This window comes from Mastomys coucha, unplaced genomic scaffold (genome assembly GCF_008632895.1).
Source record: "Mastomys coucha isolate ucsf_1 unplaced genomic scaffold, UCSF_Mcou_1 pScaffold9, whole genome shotgun sequence".
NCBI classification, from domain to species: Eukaryota; Metazoa; Chordata; class Mammalia; order Rodentia; family Muridae; genus Mastomys; species Mastomys coucha.
This window is the reverse complement of record NW_022196915.1, coordinates 19,186,479-19,205,403: the sequence shown is the minus strand read 5'-3', so window position 1 is coordinate 19,205,403 and position 18,925 is coordinate 19,186,479. Positions and strand designations below refer to the sequence as shown.

Genomic DNA, 18,925 nt, shown 5'->3' with positions numbered 1-18,925 from the left:
ACTGCAAAAGGGAGCAATGCCTTTTCCATAATTGCAGCAGCCACTTCAGAACAAGGCAGGAGCTGTTTGATTGAAGTGTTCCTGGCTCCTGTCTGGACCCTGGCACAGAGTAAAGCTCAGAAAATGTGCAAATGTGTGTTGATTTGAGGGAGGGTGGGTGGGTGGATGGATGGATGGATGGATGGATGATGGATGGATAGACAGACAGATAGCAGGTGAATAGAGTTGATTCCTGTCCCTAAAGGACCTGGACACTACTTCTTGGCTGTGTATGTGCCCTACCCGTACTAGATGTCTTGTCCCCTCACTTCACTCGAGTTCTGGGGTCTGGAAGAGTATCACGGTTGCACAGAGTTATGAAATCAAGTCTTCTAACCCTGTTCGAGAGGGGAAGGAACTGGAGAACACTGGACACGCCATCACACTGCATCTGTTTCTCCTGGGGCAATCAGAGTAAAGGCCTTCTCTGTGCTCATTTCCCATTTCCCAGCTGAACAGCCCTACTGTGGCCTTCCCACCCTCCCATTATTTTATCCGAAGATCACCCATGACTGGCCTTGACCTCTGGCGTTGACCCTGCCTCAGCTCCAAACGGTCTAAGATTCCCTGAATCTTTGCCTTCCACCCTGCCATGGCTGTTTTCCTGATTTTATTTCCTTCTTGGGGATTCTTTCACACATTTTGTGGGTCCTTCTCTTTAGTGTCATGCCAGCTGCATGGTGTACCTTGACATCGACAGCAGAACCCTGCGTACTGAAATCTGTTAATCTAAATGAAGCCCCAATCGCTCTCTGACCGAGTACCAGGAAGCCGCTGGTTCTGTCGACCATCCTTAGAAAGAGCTCCCCCCCGCCAGGTGAGTGCTTTGGGTTTTGTTTGTTTGCTTTGGAAAAAGAATTTCTAACTTTACTGAGGTCTGATTGACATTTTTTAAAAAGGTTTATATTGAAGGTACACAGTATGTTGTTGCAGGCACATACATTGTGAATTGGTATCTAATTAACATAAGATACATTTTATAAAAATGGTTAGTATGCTTATGATACAGTCAGTTCTCAAATGGCAAGCATGTGACACAATGTTTGACCTATGGCCATCAGGCTGTTCATTATGTCCCAGAACTTACTGACTCTGTATACAGAAATCTTGTGTGCTGCTGGGCTAACAAGCCCCATTTCTCCCAGCCCCCAGATGCTGCCAAAACCTACAGTGCCATCTGGATTTGAGTGTGGCTTTTTGAAATACCAGGAGAAACCTGCATGCCTTCACAGTACACAGGCACATTCCCGGTGACCCCGCCAACCTTGAGTCCTGTCTTCAACCTCATTTCCTTACAATGGTTAGAATAAACAGACCAAATATAGTTGTAGTTTCAGTTTCTGTGTTCAATGAGCCATAATGAAAATAGACAAAAGGATGCTCACAGACACCTCCAGGGCCACAGCCAATGGGGAGGGACTCGGCAGGGTCCCCAGTGATTGAAGCCTCAAGATTCAGGTTTCATTAACTGTAATTCTGGCTGGTTCTGCCCAGAAATCACATCATTTATTCATTCCTTTGCCTTTGGCTCTGAGCCTGCCACCCTGACCGGATGGCTGCCCTTCTGGAGAGTCACCGGGTGCCCAGGCACAATGGAAATTTCCCAAGGGCCAGGTGCCCGGGGCTGCTGGCCATATTCACAAAGGCTGTAGGCAATTTTTACAGTAAAATCAGAAAGTTAGCTGTGTAGTCTATCATATACTACCCCCTCCCTTTCGGCTTCTTTTGCAGATTATCACCCTATGTTTTGGTTGGGTATTCACAGTATGTCAGAGCTCTTCATGAAAATACTGTTCTGTTGTATGCAAAGGACTTGGATATCTGTGGATTTCTGACATTTGTGGGTATCCAGGAACCCGACAGGTCCTAAGGGGCCAATGCATACAAATAAACCACACAGACTGGCCCCGCAATCACCCAGCATGTTGGCTTGCCTTCTCTTGCAGCTTTGAGACTTTACACACTGTGGCTGCCTGTTGTTTAGTGAGGGGAGGGTTGGAGGTGGGAGCCCCTTTTGGCACCTGTCATGCTGTGAGATTTGTGGGGGGAGTTGTACCAGCTGCAGGAAAAGTGGGCAGACTCTGGAGAAGTGTAGGGCACAGGTGACATTGGACTCTGAAATGTCACTCACAGCTGATCCTAGAGAGCCCAAGCCCTGGAAGAAGAGCCAACCTCGTTTTGTGGATTTTCTGGCTCATGAAAACTTGGAGGAGGCTTAGCCAATCAGAGGACCTACCTGACTCCTAATAATAGTCAAGAGGCTATTGCACGTGTTTCTAGCTATTGAATCTACAAGCTGTAATCATGTCCAAGGAGTGCAGATATGTCCGAGTATCTACCAGGGCACCTCTGTAGTGAGTGATAGGAGGCTATGTAGGGCTGCTAATAAGGCTGTCCTTCTTTGTGTGGCCGAGTGTTTACTATGGAATAAAGAAGCTTCTCTCTGGGTACACTGGTGTCTGGGAGCCTAGGAACCTGTAGGCCAGAGCTCCATAGATGTCTAAGCCCCAACAGAAGGTAGATGAGGTAGGTAAGCCACAGAATGATGGAGGAACAGTGCTGGCCCTAGTGATGTAAGGGAAAAGTGCCCTGTAGGAGCTGGTTGGACTTCCACCACATTTTCTTTTCTTTTGAAATTTGTGCATGCAGTAGAAGAGTATGAGACAGCGTGAAAGCCTTTTGTTAGTGGCAACATGGACAGAGCTGGAAGGTTTTGTTTAGTGAAATAAGCCAGGTACAGAAAAACAAGTGCTAGCTGTGCTCATCGGCCTGTGAAAGGCAAAAGTCTGATGTCACAGAAGTAGAGAGCAGAGCAGCAGTTACCTGAGGCTGGAGACGGGTGGGAGGAGTAAACTGAGCCTGGTAATATAGCTGTATAAGAGAAACACGTTTCAGTGTGTGGTAGGCAACACTATGACATGACGTCAGCTCACAAGTCATGAGGAAGTTTACAAAACAGGTAGAAAGGAAGAACTCACAGCTTCCGAAGTAAAGGGGAAACATTAAATACTCTGAATTGATCTGCAGATGCTATGTACCAAGTAGCCACAACTGCACCCCATAGCTATTATAATTATCATGTGTCAATTAAATAAATCAGGTAGGAAGGGGCAAATGAAAAGCCTTTCAAGGCAGCCAGTTCTTGAGACAAACTCAACAGTGAGTTATGGCTCCTTGCCTCAGCAGACCCAAGCCCGTGCACATTTGTGATGGAAACATGACCCCGATGTATTTGTTTTTGTCTTTGTGTGTCAGTGGTGCAGAAGACCTTCCTGTGCCGCCCAATATGCCATTCTCCAAAACAGAAACCCAGGGCTCAGCACTGCTGACACAATTATTGTAGCATAAGGAGGCCTGTTTCACTGTGTGACCGATGCCTCGGTTTCCCCATCTTTGTACAATAGCAATTGTGCTGGTTAGTCTTAGTCAACTTGGTCCAGACTAGAGGTGCCCGGGAAGAGAGAACCTCACCTGAGGACTTGCCTCCATGGGATTGGCTAGTGAGCATGTCAAGGTTGGGCAGTGGTCTTAAGAGTTGTGTAAGAGCAGGCTGGCTGAGCAAGCTGTGGAGAATGAGCCACCAAGCTACGTTCCCCATGATTCTGCTTTAGTTCCTGCTTTGAGTTCTTGCCTTGACTTGCATGTTTTATCACAACAACTGGGATAGTGATAATGATGTGTGCGCCTCATAGGCCTGTGGTGAGAACTAGACTTGTGTGTGCTGGCAGGAATGAGTTAAATCTCTTAGCCCGTGTCAGCTTTCCCAACAGCTGGACATGTGCTGCTGTGGGACGATACTAAAACACCTCTCTATATTAACAACAACAACACACGATGGGTCCAGCAGCACAGGGCCTAAGGCCTCTCTGGTGTTTGATCTCCACTCCCAGATTTCAGCCATTTCTGGTCCAGCACTGCAGTGTTTACAGAGTCCAGGATCTACTACAACTTCATGTTTTTCTTCCAATTACTTCCATAGCTCATCAAACATTCATTTTATATGGCAGATGCTTTATAACGAGATCGTAAACTCAGTATCCATTAGTTCATGGGGTAGATAGAAAATAAACACCGACGTGATATTCCAGTGGCAGCGAGCACACAGGGCGGAGCTTCTGAATACCGCTCCCCACTGAATCAGGAGTCAGTCTTGTAAAGGTTATACAGACTGACTCAAAATTATTCCAGAATAAACAGCTTAAAACAAGGAGAGGAGCAGGTAAAAGGAAGAGGAGGAGACATAACTCTTTAGAAAAATGCCTGATGGGTGATTCAAGAAAAGGCAGAAAGTATACAAGAAGCCAGTGCCAGGAAGGAAGTGGCCCAAACTATAAGGGCACGCCAAAGGCCACAAGAGCCAGCTCACAGCAGCCCTAGCCACAGCTGGGTCTCTCTGAACCTCAAAATAAAAGACAATATCAAATGGATATAATCTACCAAATAAAAAAGATGTTATGAGTCCATTCTGATGTCAGTAAATAAATAATAAATTCAGCTCTTCCTTCCAGTAAGTGCCAAGGCATGGTGAATCAAAGGAGCCTTCGGCACACACCATAGCCACAATGGATTTAGGAGAAAGTATCAATGAAGGTTAGAGCAGTGGGCGAAAGTCCGACGAAGGACAAAAATATTCATTTCTTTTCAAAATGTCTCCCCACGTGTCACCTACTAAGCTCAGAGGGGACAAGAATAGCTGATGGTGAAGGAGCCCTGAGGAGCCCATCTATCATACACAGGGCTCACCAGGGGCATCAACATTCCAGGGACAGACTTCAACACTGCACTGAAGGCATCATGCCAGGTCAGCTCACCAAGATGGCAAGGACACACAGTACAGCCTCATCTGTGGTGGGCATAAATGGTCAGGACAGTGGGTGCTGTCTTAGCCACAGGTGGCAGCAGACGGGTGATCAAACACGGTGCTGTGGGTCTGGGCAGACAGCAGAGCAGCTGTAGAGGACGGCGTCCAGATAGCCAGGGAAAGCTCATCGTGGCCCGCATCTCATGCTAGTGCTGCCTCAGGAAGCTGTGTGCTCAATTGCTAACTGCTGTGGCTGTTTGGGAGACTGTCCTGTTAGACAGCACCGAAATGTCAAGGTGGAAAACGGTCTGGTATGGAGACATGTGCCTATGATGGCCTCCAAAACTCAGGGCAGTGGGCAGGGGAGAGAAGAAGAAAGGAGAAGAAAGCAGAGGGGAAGAAACCCCTGATCCCTTTCCTTCTATTTCCTAAAGTACTGGGACTGCAGGTGTGGAGTACCATGCCAAGCTCTTATGGGGATTGTAAATAGTCTTTAATTTCTGAACTTTCTCCCTACAACCTGAAGCTAAAGATGATGAGAAATGTGGGCAGCCCACCCCTCTCAGGGAACTTGGCTCAACAGGAGCTGATGAGAAAGCTGCCTGCTTGTTCTACCCACTTGGACTGTATTATCAAGGGAAAAATAAACAAGCTGTATAGTTTTACCAGCTAGCTGACTTAAACATCACTAACTTTGGGAGCCAAGGTCTCACACTGGTTTGCAAAACATTGCTAGTCTCCAACTAACTTTGCAGTAGGTACCACCTCTGCTGGCTTTGTCATGATGTTTGCCTAAGTTCCTTTCTGGGTCTTGAAAGCTGCCTTTGATGTTGAAAACACCGCCTTACTCCCTGGGCTTGGAGGTAACTGACAGATGGCTGGACCAGAATGAGAACCCCAGTATTTGTCTTCATCCTGTGTCTGTCCTCTTCTCAGCTCTGGCTGCCGACATGTTAAGCACCGAGAACTGCTTTATCCAAGGCTCTAACAGAGCTTCCTTGACCTAAACTTGCCTTGTCTCTCTCTTCCTACTTTAAGGCTAAAGACACCCACCAGCTCCCATGACCACAAACACTAAACTAGGAAAGAAAAGCAGCAGCAATGGAGTTCCCGTCTCAACCTGTTTCCTGCTGCTCTCCTTTATAGCTCCCATCTCTCCATTTCGGCTGTGTATCTATAACCCTTCCACTCCTAGAGCTGAGGAAAACTACCACTTCACCCTTTGGTCACTGGAGTCTCTCCCTCCCTAGTAGGGGTCTCTTGGGTATTGGTTTTCATGTGGAACACACTGTGTGTGCAGACAGGGTCACATGACCCTAACACCTGCTGGTCTGTCCTCACACTGAGGACAGGGAGAAGCAAAGGGGCTGTGCTTCACAGCAGACTCACCGTTCTCACCAATACTTGATAGAACTGCTTACACAATACACATTTTCTATATGCTTTAAAGACAGTTTCCAAAGACATGTGGTTTTGTTTGGGAGGGACTTATTCTTCCAGCATCCTGTCAGTGTTGATTTTTGGCTAATGAACTTATACACCATCTCTGCCTCACCACGAAACTGGTAGAAGCTTAGGAGAAGTTTTGATATCAAAACATTTGACTGTACTTCACCAAACTAGGAGAGGGTATTAAAGAGGAAAACTATTGCTATAAGCTAGAGACACATTTAATGAAACCCAGCATGGATTTAAAACTGGAGAGAATATTCCCTTAACCCAACTTAACCATCGATTAGAAAACAGCAGCAATTGTAGGTTTTAAAGCTTTTCTTCAATGGCAGGAAAGAGAGATGGCTAAGTACTATGCCACCTGTAAGCATTTCTATTCTGTATCATAGCATGCACATACTGGAACACGTGAAACACAATCATCACTATTATAGCTGATCTAAGTGTTACAGAAAAACACAATCATCACTATTATAGCTGATCCAAGTGTTTTACAATTTACAGATCAGAGTGCAATGTCAGCTAAGTCGCTAGATGATACATATAACATCAGTTAGCAAAGCCAACTTAGAGAGAACCAGGAGACAAGCCTTTCTAAATGAGAACAGAAGGTGTCCTTTACTATGGGTACAAAAATCAAGGCTGGGACTAAATCTAAGTTGTACATCAGACTCACTGATCTCACCAAGATTTGATAGAATTGCTTGCATGATATACATTTTCTATCTATGCATATGTAAGTTTTCTATTGCAAAATGTGAGATATGGTGCAATTATTTTTTTATAAATATGTAATAAAAACACATAGCTATGACTTATTCAGAGGTGCACGGGACCCAGCATCATAAATAATCCTCAACAAATCCGCTCATTCGTTGTAATCACAAAATCCCAATGTGACAAGATGATCTAATATATATAGAACCAAGATCCAAGAGTTGTTCTACAATTTCTGACAACCAATTAGAAACCTACATGATCAAAAATGGCTTATTGGTAAAGATGAATGGACAAAGTTAACAAAATATAGAGTTCAGATACATTCCCATGATTATATGGACATGGGACATAATGGTAGTATGGTGGCTTTATAAATGTATAAATCAGGAAGGAGGAAATGATCTATGGTTTTCAAATGTTAGGAAAATACCTATTTCTGGATTATTACATTTAGTCATTTACCTTATTGCTGACAAAATACCCAGAGAAAAGAACCTCAGGAAAGAAGGGTTAATTTTTGGTTCACATTACAGGTGACACAATCTGTCATGGCAGTGTCAGGAGGTCCACTGATATATTGTATGGGCAGCCAGGATGGAGTGGAGAGGAAACAGGAAGTAGGGCTGGACTGTGAACCTGAACCTCCAGAGATCCACTTCTTCCAGCAAGCCATTATGTCTGGCTTTTCCACAACATCCCAAAAGAGTGTCATGAGCTAAGAAGCACGTGTTCAAAGACATTCAGGTGGGACATGACCCATCCAAACCACTCGTAACTAACAAAGCCATTCCCGAGACTGCATCATGACCCTAGGTTATTAAAAAACTTAAATGTAGATGCTTTGAATGGAAAGGCTTCCTGGTGATAAGCAACACAAAGTTGATACAGGAATTTGTCAGTCTTTTGGATTTTTATGTGAAAGTAAAAGATCCTTAAAAATCCTAAACAAAAATTCTGTAAAACATCTAGAATGAAGCTAATATAAAATGTGAAGACCCTTATGAGGAATGTTACCCAAGCATATAAAGGACTTAAATAAAATTAGACCTAATATAATACTAATGGGAAAATTATATTAATTATGAAGAAGTCTATTATCTTCCAATTCATGGGCAAACTAATGCAATCCTGGCCAAAAGAGCAACACTTCTGGAACTTAATAAGCTAATTCTATCATTTGCTTGGAACAGAAAATATACAAAAATAAGACACAGAAGACAAGATAGAAAGGAAAGTAGACCCTTCCACGGGTGGCAAATGTCAGTACGCAGAGTACGAGGGCACAGACCTGGGGTCTGAGGTCAGTCAGCCTTGCAGGGCACAAACACGGGGTCTGAGGTCAGCCTCGCAGCGCAGTGTGATGAGGCAAAGCTGGCATCTGGAGTGGGTGGAGGACAATGGACTGGCCAATAATGGCTTTTTGGTTTTGCCTCTTTCCTAACTGTCCTTCATTTATAATGAGGAAACTAGGTGAATATGGTTGAATCGGGGAAATTCAAGTTAAAATAAGGTTATTTTATTAAACAAGACCTTGATACCTTGATACTTGGTACCTTGATTTTAAAACAAGGTACCAAGATGGAAACTAGCTGCTGTGGGCAAGCATGAGGAAAGTGAGCATATGATGGGTGTGGAGTTCAGCAGTTCAACAAAAGCATTACAGCATTAGTGTGGTACATACATTACACCCATTAGATGTTAAAACAGTAATAAATAAGAACTCGTTTATTTCACTCCAGAGTATCTGATCAAAGACTGCCGTTCTTGACTGGTAGACCATCTACCCTCTCTTGAATACTAGGAGATCCTTGAGGCTCTCACACATCCTGACCAACAAAACAGGGAACTGTCAGGGGCATTCCACATCGTGATTCTTTGTGTAAGCTTCAAGCTGGAAGTCTTCCATCTTGCTGCCTAGAACTGTCATATGACCACACTTACCTGCAGGGAGGCTGAGAAATGATCTTTAGCTGGGCAGTCATGAGTCCAGGAGAAATACGAAGAAGAGGCAGCCCACGTCAGCAGCCATGCAAATGCCTGAGCAACTGCAAAGGGCTCTGGAATGCAGCAAGATCAGCACAGGGTGGGAAGGCAGGAGTGCTGAAGGATTTCTAACAGTGACAATACAGTAAAAGCTGGCATTTTAAAATCTTTTATTTGTAATTATTTAACATGTTTAATACATTAAATCTATTTACACCATACAAAGCATCTAATGTTTTAAAAAAATCAGACTGCAGCTTCCATGTATAAAGGTGCTGTATATTGTTAAAAGGTATTTTAACCTAGAGCACTGGTCTCTAAGCTTCTCCCAGCTTGGCAGGATAACCATGTTTACAGATTCAACTTTCCCAGGCTATGCAGGTCAGTGGCAGAGCTGGAACATGGATTCCTTCCTCACTACGTGGTAGGTAACTTTCGACAGTTAAGAGGTGTCTATCCATTCTCTAGCTCAGTATAACATAGATCTCAGACATTACAGGCACAGCATAAATGTTTCACGCTAGTGAGCCTGGTCAGGGTCAGCCTGAGGACAAGGGTAAGAGCAGTTCCGGTAGGCTGATGACTACAAGAAAAAATAAACAAACAAATAGGTATTGGGACTTCCTTCTGAGCCAAGTACTAAAGTTTAGAACTGAATGACCTATTTAAACAAACCCCATCCACCATCTTTAGATAATGATGACAGAGAAGAAAAAACAGACTTCCTACTTTGATACATATGTATGAACTGGAATGGAACTTGGTGGTAAAGCACATGATTAGCATGTACAAGACACCAGAGTCTGTCTTCAGCAACATTTAAAACAAACAAGCAAACAAACAACAAAACCCAAACCTGCTAATTTAAAATACTATGAAGAATTATTTATAAGTAATTAATGATTTGACAGATAGCAAGTGTCATTCTGTATGTGGCCAGTGGGTCAGAAATATTTACTCATCCTGTATCAAGGTACTAAAGTTATTAGATACTGTAAAGTGACTTATGGGATGGGATGGATAAAGAGAAGACATGTTCCCAGCACCACTAAGAACTGAGAGCTATTCTTAAGTAGGAAGTGCTCCCTGACAACATCTTTTGGGTTAAGGAATATATTTGCCCCATTAAATAACTGTTAGGTCCTGGTTTTATAACTTAATCCACAGTGCCACCAAGACAAAACAAAATAAAAAACCTCCAATTATTTTCTTCTTCAAGTTTTAGTCTTGAGGTAGATGACACAGTAAATACCAAGTGCAGCCATGCACTCACATGTGCGCGAACACATACACACACACATACATGATCATTAATCACAGGATTGGTGAGCTCAGATTCCCATTTGAAAGAGTTTAGGGAGCATCACTTTTAGCAGTATTCGGGCTTCAGTTTCCAAATCCCTTCACCACCAGGAGTTCTATGGAAATTGCACAGATTTCTCAGTAGTTCTCGGAAGACACAGGACTGTGCCACGGACAGCTTGGACTCAAACTCCTGCAGGATTTCCTGAGTGCTGGCCTGGCCATCCACCTGGGCCTGGAAAGCAATGAAGTTCCTCATGTCCACCAGAAGGTCGTCGTGTTCCGTGCTGCAGGGAGGCACAGCAGCAGCCTCAGCAAGGTGCTCGCTGTCACTCTCCAAGCGCTCGGGCAAAATCATGTGGTTTCTTGCTCGCATTCTGGCCAAGAGTGAGGAGGAACTGGGCGCTCCAGACAAAGATGCTCCATCTTCTTTGCCACTAAAGTGCTCAGGGGTGTGAGCTTTCCCCTCTTTTTTCATGTTGTTCTAGAGAAAGATCACATGTTAACAGACCAGACTTTTAGATTATTCTACTATTTCCCCAAAGGCTGTGAGGACTCACAGAATAATTGAAATGCCATATGTATGGTGAGATGCAGGAGAAAGATATAGATGTCATCCAATGCCAAGGTAGAGGAGATGTGGACTTGATATTTTGGGTATTTTTGTTTGGTTGGTTGGTTTTTTGTTTTTTGTTTTTTTGTTTTTGTTTTTTCAAGACAGGGTTTCTCTGTATAACTCTGGCTGTCCTGGAACTCACTCTGTAGACCAGGCTGGCCTCGAACTCAGAAATCCGTCTGCCTCTGCCTCCCAAGTGCTGGGATTAAAGGCATGTGCCACTCAATCTACCCATTTGTAACGGGCATCTCATAAAGAAATAAGCAGGAAGAAGAGAATGAAGCCATCTCCTCGACCCCAGAGTGTGAGAGCAGGGGAGCTGAGGGAAACCTTGCCTGCAGGCACAGTGCCTGGGCGATCCTCTAGAGGCCTAGGACAGCTTTCCATGGTCAGGGGCTTGTCCTGCTCTCTACCCTACATGCACCCTGGCCCACCCCATGGGACAAGGAGCAGTTGTCACTTTCTTCACTTTTCAGCCTTCTTCCTTTCCCACCCTGTATCACATGTGCTACCTTAAAACAACAGACCTAACCTGGAAAGTGCCTTAGACTCCTGCTGCACAGTATTAAATAAGCCCAGAACATGGCAGACTGGAAAGTGTCTGTTCTCAAAGGAGTTCACATGGAGCTAAAACTAGAGTCTTAATCTGGGAGTCTTCATGTGTGAGCATTAACACATCCTTAATCAGGCAGACAGAATGGTGTTTGCCCAGTTTTACCATTGCTGCGTGTGGCAAAGGACAGGTGATTTGCCCAACACTCAAGAAGGCTCTCTGGCCATTTAGTTTAGACAGTGGTATTTCTAAAACTGACACACCTCCACCTCCTCCTCCTCCAGATAGGTGGCTATGCATATTCATTTTCTAAGGACTGAATCTGCTGAGGTTTTGTGCTCTAGGAAGTAAGCAGACCCTTAGATCCTAATGAAAGTACAACACAACTCTGAGCCTACAAGTATCAAATGACACCACATCAGTTACAACCATCTTCATCCTCACACCTAAATGACATCTGGCCATCCACATAAATCTCAGCATGAGAGGCAGCCAGGCTACCCTGTTACCTGAGTCCTTTCTGTTAGTGATGAAGGACGCTGCACAGGGAGGTTGGAATTCCTTTTCTGACCGAACCTGTTCCTAAATAAAGAAAGAGAATCAGGTAGATAGGATGTCAGGTGCTGCAGAGGAGGCCAAGGCACTCTCAACAACCAGCCTCTTCCTGGGAAAGCTGCTGCCGTCAGATTCCCACACTCCTGCTCTACAGCTCTGACTGTTACACTCCACTCTTGTGGGATGTGTGAGAGGGATTCACTCAACATGCTCATTCAACACTGGAAGTGAGAAAGCATCCTGGGTAATAATTACATAATAATATGCTAATATTATAATTAGCATAATAATTACTGATAGCTATCGACTAGCTAATTAATTGTCTTACTAGCATTTAGTCACTATTTATATTTCTCACTATTAATTTTTAAATAATTGGTGTTTTGCCTGCATGTATGTCTGTGTGAGGGTGTTGGAACCTGAAGTTACAGTTGTGAGCTGACTTATGGGTGCTAGGAACTGAACCCAGATCCTCTGAAAGAGTAGTCAGTGCTCTTAACCACTAAGCCATCTTCTATCCCCCCTACTTCCCCTATTTTAAACATCATCTCTCAAGCAAAACTGGTCACTTCTTCCCCAGAAAAGTTATCCCTAGAAAGCAGGAGATAAAGGGAAGAGAGGCAACAGGACTTTCCCAAATCACTCAGGCCTGCCCCACACAATGCCTCCTACAGAGAACTAGCCTTGGCCCGCCTTGTCTGTGCAGCTGGCCTCAACCACTGGGACTCCTTGCAAGCATGTGGGGAGTGATCTCTTACTTTACTCCTGTTGGTGCACCAGAAATACCCCTGTGGCCAGTCCAGGTGGGGACACCAGATGTTGCACCCAAGCATTGCTGACGAGAGAGCCTCAGAGCTTTCAAGGCGTCCTGAGCCACTCGGTTGGCTTCTGCCTCCACCAGCACATAATCCGGACTGGACCCATCTATGATGGCATCATGCTTCACGACGCTGTGCACGCCCACTAACAAGAGTAAGAAAAGAATGACTGGGATGACTTGGCCTATGTACTGAAATACTACATGCTGTAATACTACGCACAGTTAATACCACACATTATAATACTACATACTATAATACTACATACAGTAATATTATGCACTGAAATACTATACATTATAATACTACACAGTAATATTACACACTGAAATAAATACTATTCACTGTAATACTTGTTTCACAGGAGAAAAAAAAAACCCACAACACTTTTAGCTGCTATTTTTTGGATGATAGCAATGACTCGAGAACTTCACAAATGCTTTCTGTTCACACTTGCCACTATCCTACAAGGGACAGCTATGAATTATCCTTGTTTTAAAATAAATCTTAATTTTAACATTTAACCTCTTCCTAGCTATAATGTGAGAAAATTAAAATATTAGTAAACCCTACAAAGTGAAAATATAAAACAGAAATAACAATTTCAAGCAAGTTAACCTTCATGGGAATGTTAGTAGAATACACTTAATAGAATAATCAGTGGAAAGTTCATTTCCCTGAGTATTTGCATCAGTAAAAATGAACAGCAATGCAAGATGCTAAGCAATGCATGCTTATAATCCCAGCTCCTGAGAGGCTACTGCAGAAGGAGAAATTCCAGGCCAACATGGGATACACAATTATACACCCAAAAATAAACAAACAAATAATAACATTAAACTAAAATGAAGATAAAAATAAAAAAAATTTCTAACTAGACATAAATACAAGGAAATAGTTATACTCCCAAAACCTCACAAAATATAACCAAAACAAAAGCACTAGAAGAAAATTGTAAGAATCTTGGTAGACCTTGGGTGCAAAATCTGCAGCCAGTCCCACAACACCCAGAGGAAGCTCCACTCCCAGATGCTCTAACACACACAAGATCATAGGATCAGAGGTGAGGAGGACACATCTGTCCCAACACTCGGGTAACTGGGACCAGCGGGACCCAGGCACACAGGAACTCTGCCTGCCCAGTGGCATGGGCACTCTGTCTGGGCCAGTGCCGTGAGCAGACCTTGCGCGCAAAATCTGTAGCAAGTCCCATAATACCCAGAGGAAGCTCTACTCTCAGGTGCTCTAACAGGCCCAGGATCACAGGATCCCAGAATCACAGGATCACAGAGACAGCTTGACTCTAAGGAGTTCTGACACAACCAGGATCACAGGAAGGACAGGCTCCAGTCAGATTTAGCCAGGGCATGTAGTAATAGAGACAACCAGATGGTGGGAAGCAAGCGTAAGAAAATAAGCAACACAAACCAAGGTTACTTGGCATCATTAGAATCCAATTCTCCCACCATAGCAAGTCCTGGACGTACCATTACACAGGAAACGCAAGATTCAAATCCAAAATCACTTTTCATGATGATGATAGAGGGCATTAGAAAGGACATAAATAACTCCCTTAAAGAAATACAGGAAAACAAAGGTAAACAGCTAGAAGCCCTTATAAAGGAAACACAAAAAACCCTTAAAGAACTATAGGAAAACACAATCAAACAGGTGAAGGAAATAAGTAAAACCATCCAGGATCTAAAAATGGAAATAGAAATAATAAGGAAATCACAAAAGGAGACAACCCTGGAGATAGAAAACCTAGGAAAGAGATCAGGAGTCATAGATGTAAGCATCACCAACAGAATACAAGAAATAGAAGAGAGAATCTCAGGGGCAGAAGACACCATAGAAAACATTGACACAACAGTCAAAGAAAATGCAAAAAGCAAAAAGGTCCCAACCCAAAACATCCAGGAAATCCAGGACGCACTGAGAAGGCCAAACCTAAGGATAATAGGTATAGAAGAGAGTGAAGACTCCCAAGTTAAAGGGCCAGTAAATATCTTCAACAAAATTATAGAAGAAACTTCCCTAACCTAAAGTAAGAGATGCCCATGAACATACAAGAAGCCTACAAAACTCCAAATAGACTGGACCAGAAAAGAAATTCCTCCCATCACATAATAAAACACCAAATACACTAAACAAAGAAATAATTTTAAAAGCAGTAAGGGAAAAAGGTCAAGTAACATATAAAGGCAGGCCTATCAGAATTACACCAGTCTTCTCACCAGAGACTATGAAAGCTAGAAGATCCTGGGCAGATGTCATACAGAACCTAAGAGAACACAAATGCCAGCTAGGCTACTATACCCAGCAAAACTCTGTTACCATAGATGGAGAAAACAAGATATTCCATGACAAAACGAAATTTACACAAGGAACAGAACACACAGGGTAAGAAAATATGAAGTTATACATTTGCCTTCTCTGACAAAAAGATACACAAGAAGGCAATGACATCATCATGGCTTGCAAAGACCCCTTCATGGTACATGCACACATGGGACCCCAGCATCCTACATCTTACCCTACTAAGAGAAGATCATGTGGACTCTATCCTTTGTTCTACAGAGGTGACTTATAATCATCTTTATTCTCAAAGATCAGAACTTTGTTTCTTCTGGACTCTTCCCCATTCACGGCTCTTCACATTTCAGTATTTCTCTCCACCATCTGTTTTGGCCCATTTATTATTATGCTTTGGTATGTTTTTTCATTTTCTGACTAGGGTTTTATTATGTTTCTTTGAATGTGCGGATGTATAACTTTTATCAAGCTTAAAATACTGTTTTCCAGCATCTCTTCACACTGATATACTTCTTTCCTCTCCCTTTTTAGTCAGGACCTCAGTTACCACTTCACGAGGCTCTTGACGTCCCACAGTCTCTTTGCTTCTATGACTTTACTATGTTACTCTTTGCACTGATCTTTTCTCCTGTTATGTCTAACATGTTCCACCTTCTACTAGGCATTTTTCACACTAACTATTACATTTTCATATAAGTTCACTTTCAATGCATGTGTATATCTTTTATGCCTCTTTTTGAATATATAGAACAGTTACAATTATTTAATGTCTGTGCTAATTCCACCACCTATGTGTCAGTTCCAATTTATTCCCTCACTGTGAATCCCATTTTCCTGCCTCTTTCTATGCCCAATAATTTTTGTATTTGATTTCATGCAGAGTCATACACCTTTTCTTGTCCAGTGTTTACTATCCACAGTTTGTAAGAGCTCAGGGGAAGCAGAAAGAGTGCTAAGGCAATAGGCTGCCTAGTGTGCATAGGCACTGCCCCTGCTCTGGATGTGCACAGGAACTTTTCCCTACTTTGAATGGTCCTTTCTGAAGCCTCAAATAGCTTCCTTGCAGGATGTGCTGACCAGCATCCAGCTGAGTCCAGCTGAGCTCCGAAGGAGCCCCTCTGCATGAGAGTAATCCTGCTGCTCTCCCTATCACACTCTTGCATAAACTCCAGTACCTAGCTCTTCCTGGATCTCTCTGTACAGGGCTCCATCTGGACTCTCCTTACATGTTTTTCAAGGCAGCAAGAGACAAGGTCAGCTCATCTGTCTCCCATCTGAGAGATCATTATCTTTTGGTGGCTTCTTGGCACCACGCTTCATATGCACATTGTGTCATATTTCAGGTGTGGCACTGTGGGAGAGTAAATGCTGCTCCATCCTTATGGGAATCGTATGGTTCTTACCACAAATGTAGAGAGACAGAGAAGAATGTATGCATCTATTTGTACACTCATGCACATATACGTACATTTGTAGATGTATTTACATATGCATGTGAATGACAAAGGAAATGCTGAAAACTGTTAATGCTGACATAAAGGCTACAGCAGAGCTCATATGTTCTTCATGCTGATTTCTTTGACAGAGTTTTCTGAAGCAATGCATAAATTGCCTGCCCAAACAGAACACCCTGACTCAGGCATCTTTGGAAAACTATGGCCACCACTGTCATCATAATGCAGCAAAGGCAAAGAAAATGACACTCGGGAGGTACCAAAGCTGAGCAGGGCATGCTGACTTTCACTGTCTCAGCAACTGTTAGTTGATTTCTCTAATGCTTCTCTTTCCTCTTGGCTATCAGCTTCTCTTTCTGCCTGCCTCTAGCAAGAGTGCCTCTCTCCCATGACCCGTTTCTCTAACCTCCTATAGTTAGAAAAGCATACAAATACAGCACAAAAGGAAACTGCCTACTAACGTTCATGACTATTTTTGGTGACTGATCTACTATAAATGGTCATATGTTAAGTATTATTGTTTCCTAAAGTTTCAAATTCTTTCAGGTCTTCAAAAGGGGGGATAAATACAATATCCAAAATGTCAGCCCCATACTTAAAGATTACCATGCTTAGACACAGCTCCCACATTCGCTTTCCTAGCACCCAGGTGAGAGAATCATCAAAATCACTACCTGATTTTTTGAAAAGCTTTTCTAAAACATAATCATCACTGCTTCGGTCCTTGGCTCCACTGTCCTGCTCAGTGGTTTGCTGGCGGTACCGCCTTTTCTTCACTAGGTGTGGGACTCGAGTTCCCTCAAACTTAGCATCTCTGCAATGCTTGGAGTTCTTGGCCTTTTGCTTGGGCTGTGGATGTTTCTCTGTGGCCTCGTCCTCCGATGCATCATGTTTCCTTTTTGATTTGTGCTTAGAGAACTGGCCTTCCATTTGTTCACTCGTGGGAACAGGTTCTGCCTGAGCCTGGCAGCACTCCCCTTCATAGGAAGAACCCTGCTTCTCGATGGTGCTTGCCTCAACTGATGGCCTGGATGTGTGGTCAACTGTTGGAGAATCTGAACACTTCCCATCTCTACTCATCACTGAGAGATGCTCTAGCGTGGACCCTGCATCTATCTCTTCTCCAAAAGCAACATTGCTAGCTCTGTTTCCATTTGTATGATGGTCGCCTTTCAAAGGACCACTTTCTCCAGAAGTGACACTTCCTGTAGCTCCCACTGCCTTAGGTTTTTCTCCCATCAGGGTGGCACCATTTGCAGGTGTGTCAGAAACAGGGGGCTTCTTGCATTTGGGATCCGTTTCTAGGACTGGCGGAGTCCTTTTTTTTAAATGGCATTTAGGTGTCTGAATATTGGAGCCAGTTCCTGTAACAGGGAAAACATAGCTAATGTTACACTGCAGAATTCTTATGCAACTGATTAAATTAAATGACTTAATGTAATACCTGCAAAAATAGCACTTGTTTCAGTGCCTTGGGAGGCATCAGGACTAGTCAGAGTAAACAGCTCATAGAGATCATTGGATTTGAAAAAGCGCCTTTGTTTTGGATCTTTTAGCACTCTGTTTGTCAAAAATTGCTTGAAGATTTGTCTAAAAAGATAAATCACATTGATATGAAACAATGTTTACCTGCACCTCAAAATTTCAGTTACAAAACATGAGAGATAAGAGCTGAAGAGATAGCTTGGTGGTTATAAGTACTGGTTGTTCTTCCAGAAAACCTGGGTTCAATTCCCAGAACTCACAGGACAACTCACAACCACTTGCAGCTCCAGTCCTAGAGAATGTAATGTCCTCGTCTGGCCTCTCCAGGTACTGCATGCATAACATGCACAGACACAGGCACACAGAACACCCATACATAAAAATAAAGGGTTTGTTTTGAATATAAGGGAGATACTAGCAGCATTTAATTAAATAAAATTAATTATTTAGTAATTAATTTGATAATTAATTGAATAATTGAATAATTAAATATAATTAAATAAAAATAATTTAAAAGCTTCCAAAACTTTAGCCACGGAAAATTACAACTCAACCCATACATAATACATCAGGTGGTCTCCCAAGTTTTATAAATTTTAAATTAGAAATGTGTAGGCAGCCGCTTGGATAAGATCGTCAGCCGCTTGGATGATCTTAAGCGGCCGCTTAGACAATTGTATCCAAGATGGCAGCCGCAGCAGCAATAGACTATTCTACTGTGCATGCGCCCCTCCCGAGCGGGTGTATACTAATGAGGGTTTGCCAGGGAACCAATCCAGGAGGACTCAGCAGCTCAAGCTCGGGTATATAAGGGGCTCTCTCCAGACAGTC

At 43.2% G+C, this 18,925-nt stretch overlaps 1 protein-coding gene across 4 annotated transcripts in view; it reads right to left on the bottom strand.

The window, feature by feature from the left end:
• Positions 1 to 9,148: 9,148 nt before the first annotated feature.
• Ercc6 (ERCC excision repair 6, chromatin remodeling factor) overlaps positions 9,149 to 18,925 on the bottom strand; it is a 69,552-nt gene continuing 59,775 nt past the window's right edge. For all 4 annotated transcript variants that reach the window (XM_031361133.1, XM_031361135.1, XM_031361134.1 and 1 more), the window contains exons 17-21: positions 18,054 to 18,199; positions 17,284 to 17,973; positions 12,780 to 12,984; positions 11,976 to 12,048; positions 9,149 to 10,781 (exon numbers count right to left, since the gene is read on the bottom strand). In XM_031361133.1, coding sequence (XP_031216993.1) covers positions 10,365 to 10,781; positions 11,976 to 12,048; positions 12,780 to 12,984; positions 17,284 to 17,973; positions 18,054 to 18,199 — 1,531 coding nt within the window. In that variant the 3' untranslated portion in view covers positions 9,149 to 10,364. The remainder of the gene's footprint in view (positions 10,782 to 11,975; positions 12,049 to 12,779; positions 12,985 to 17,283; positions 17,974 to 18,053; positions 18,200 to 18,925) is intronic.